Consider the following 1,997-nt stretch of genomic DNA (forward strand, 5'->3'; position numbering starts at 1 on the left):
AGGGACAGGGCGTCAGGCTCGCCGGCAGAGACGTGGCAGGCTTGCGGGGGTGGGGTGGGTGGCTGCGGCCCGGCTGAGGCCGGAAGGGCGCAGAGTGCGCGGGTGGGTCAGGCAGGGCCCCTGGGCAGGGGGCGGCAGGGCAGGGATACAAAGCCAACTGCCGGGGGCTCAGTTAACGGTGAGGTCGCGAACCTTCCTGAAGCCTCCGTCCGGCTCGTCCGGTTCCGGCTCTGGGTCTGGGTTGAGGTCCCGCTGCCTGCGGGATGAGGGATCGCCCTAGGGAGTGCTGCGGTGGGGGCGGGGAGGCCGTCATGGGGCGCCCACGGCCCCACGACAGCCCAGACCCGGCCTGCCCGCCCCATACCTGGATTCTGGGCTGCGGTCGGCCGGCGCCGGCTCCGCCTCCTCCCCCTGCGGGCGGAGGTGGGGTTCAGCGGGGAGGGGAGCTGGGCCCGCCCCCAGGCCCACCCGCGGCCCGCCGGGCGCCACCCCTCACCTCGGCAGGGCCCCTCCACTCCTTGCCGACTCTGCGGGGCTCCCTGGCCGCCTGCGGACCCTGCCCTTGCCCGTCGGGCGCCTCTGCTGGGGGAGGGGCAGGAATCAGCCCAATGCTGGACAAGGGGTCCCTGGGCCCGACCCCCAGGAAAACCGGACGCGGGCCAGGAGGACTACCTCCCAGAGACCAGCCTCACCTCTCTGGGCTGGGCCATCAGTGCTCTCGACCCCGGGGATTCGGGGTCGCCGGGAAGGGTCCTGTGGGGAGGGGCGGGGGTCAGAGAATGAGGGCATCTCTTCCCACCCACTGACCGATCACCTGACCCCTCTCACCAGGCTCTGCACGCTCGACTTCTCGGCCTCCGGGGCCTTTCCTGCGGCCTTCTCTGCTTCCTTCAGGTCCGTCAGGGTCACACCCTGCACGGGGAGTGGGCAGTCGGGGTGGGGGGGCCAGCCCCTTCAGGATGGAGTCCAGGCCCCTGGCCCCTCCTCCCTCAGACCGGGGTCCGTCCCCTCCCACACCTGCGTGGACCTCCGAGACTGGCGCATGAGGCGAGAGCGCGCTTTCCGCTGAGACTCAGACTCCTCGTCCCGCACTGGCATCTGGTAGGTCCTGAGTGAGGGGCCCGACTTCAGAGAGGGCTCCTCTGGACCCTGTCCTGTCCCATGGCCGACACCCCCAGGGGCAGTCAAGTTCGGCCAGAGGACCCTGGGACAAGCTCCCCCAGGTCCACCCCCACCAGCCCCGGGGCTCCTGGGTAATGCTGGGGTCTCGCCTCACCTCCGGCGGTCCCGGGAGTCTGCTGGGGGCGCTGCGGAGGCTACGGGGACATTGGGCTTCACCGGGGACTCGGGCTCGGGGGTCCTGGGGGGAGGAGTGGAGTTACCCAAGGGAGGAGGAGGCCTGGAGATCTCAGACCTGTGTGAATTCATTCAATCGGCAAGTATTACTCAAGCTCGCCTTACGTGGCGGGCACCCACACAAAGCAAGAAGCTAAGGAAACGAATAATCTCTGCCCCATGAGTCAGATCCGAGCAGAAACGATGCAACATGAACAGTCACCACAAGAAGACAGGGTCACACAATGTCAAGAGGATAAAGTAGTCTGGGGAAAAACGAGCCAGGACGGAAGCCCGGAGGTGTGCCCGCACGCTGTGGGGGTTCGCGCAGGGCGGGTGGTGGGCCTCCCAGAGAAGCTGACATTTAAACAGACCTGAGCGGGAGGAAGGAAGCCCTGTGGGTGTGAAGGGGGTTGGTCGCAGCGCAGGGCCAGAGTCAGAGAGGAGGGCAGGAAAGGGGGCAGGGGCCCCCGGGAAGCCAGAACACCGCAGCCTTGGGCGCTTTTACTTGCGGCACCAAAAGGGAAACTGAGGCCAGGAGTGGTGGGAGGCAGGGAGCGGACCCCAGAGAACCCCGGGTACAAGACAGGAACCCCGACCTGCCCCCCACCCCGGAGAGGCTGTCCTGCAGTACTCACGGGCAAGAGGGCTCCGGCACCTTC

The 1,997-nt window shown here is 68.1% G+C and overlaps 1 protein-coding gene across 1 annotated transcript in view; it reads right to left on the bottom strand.

Moving 5' to 3' along the window:
* Nucleotides 1–62: 62 nt before the first annotated feature.
* PPP1R12C (protein phosphatase 1, regulatory subunit 12C) overlaps nucleotides 63–1,997 on the bottom strand; it is a 15,109-nt gene continuing 13,174 nt past the window's right edge. The window contains 8 exon segments of the mRNA XM_010833822.1: nucleotides 63–286; nucleotides 365–411; nucleotides 497–582; nucleotides 693–753; nucleotides 829–912; nucleotides 1,018–1,108; nucleotides 1,277–1,414; nucleotides 1,974–1,993. Coding sequence (XP_010832124.1) covers nucleotides 169–286; nucleotides 365–411; nucleotides 497–582; nucleotides 693–753; nucleotides 829–912; nucleotides 1,018–1,108; nucleotides 1,277–1,414; nucleotides 1,974–1,993 — 645 coding nt within the window. The 3' untranslated portion in view covers nucleotides 63–168.

Source organism: Bison bison, unplaced genomic scaffold (genome assembly GCF_000754665.1).
Source record: "Bison bison bison isolate TAMUID 2011002044 unplaced genomic scaffold, Bison_UMD1.0 scf7180017845351, whole genome shotgun sequence".
NCBI lineage: Eukaryota > Metazoa > Chordata > Mammalia > Artiodactyla > Bovidae > Bison > Bison bison.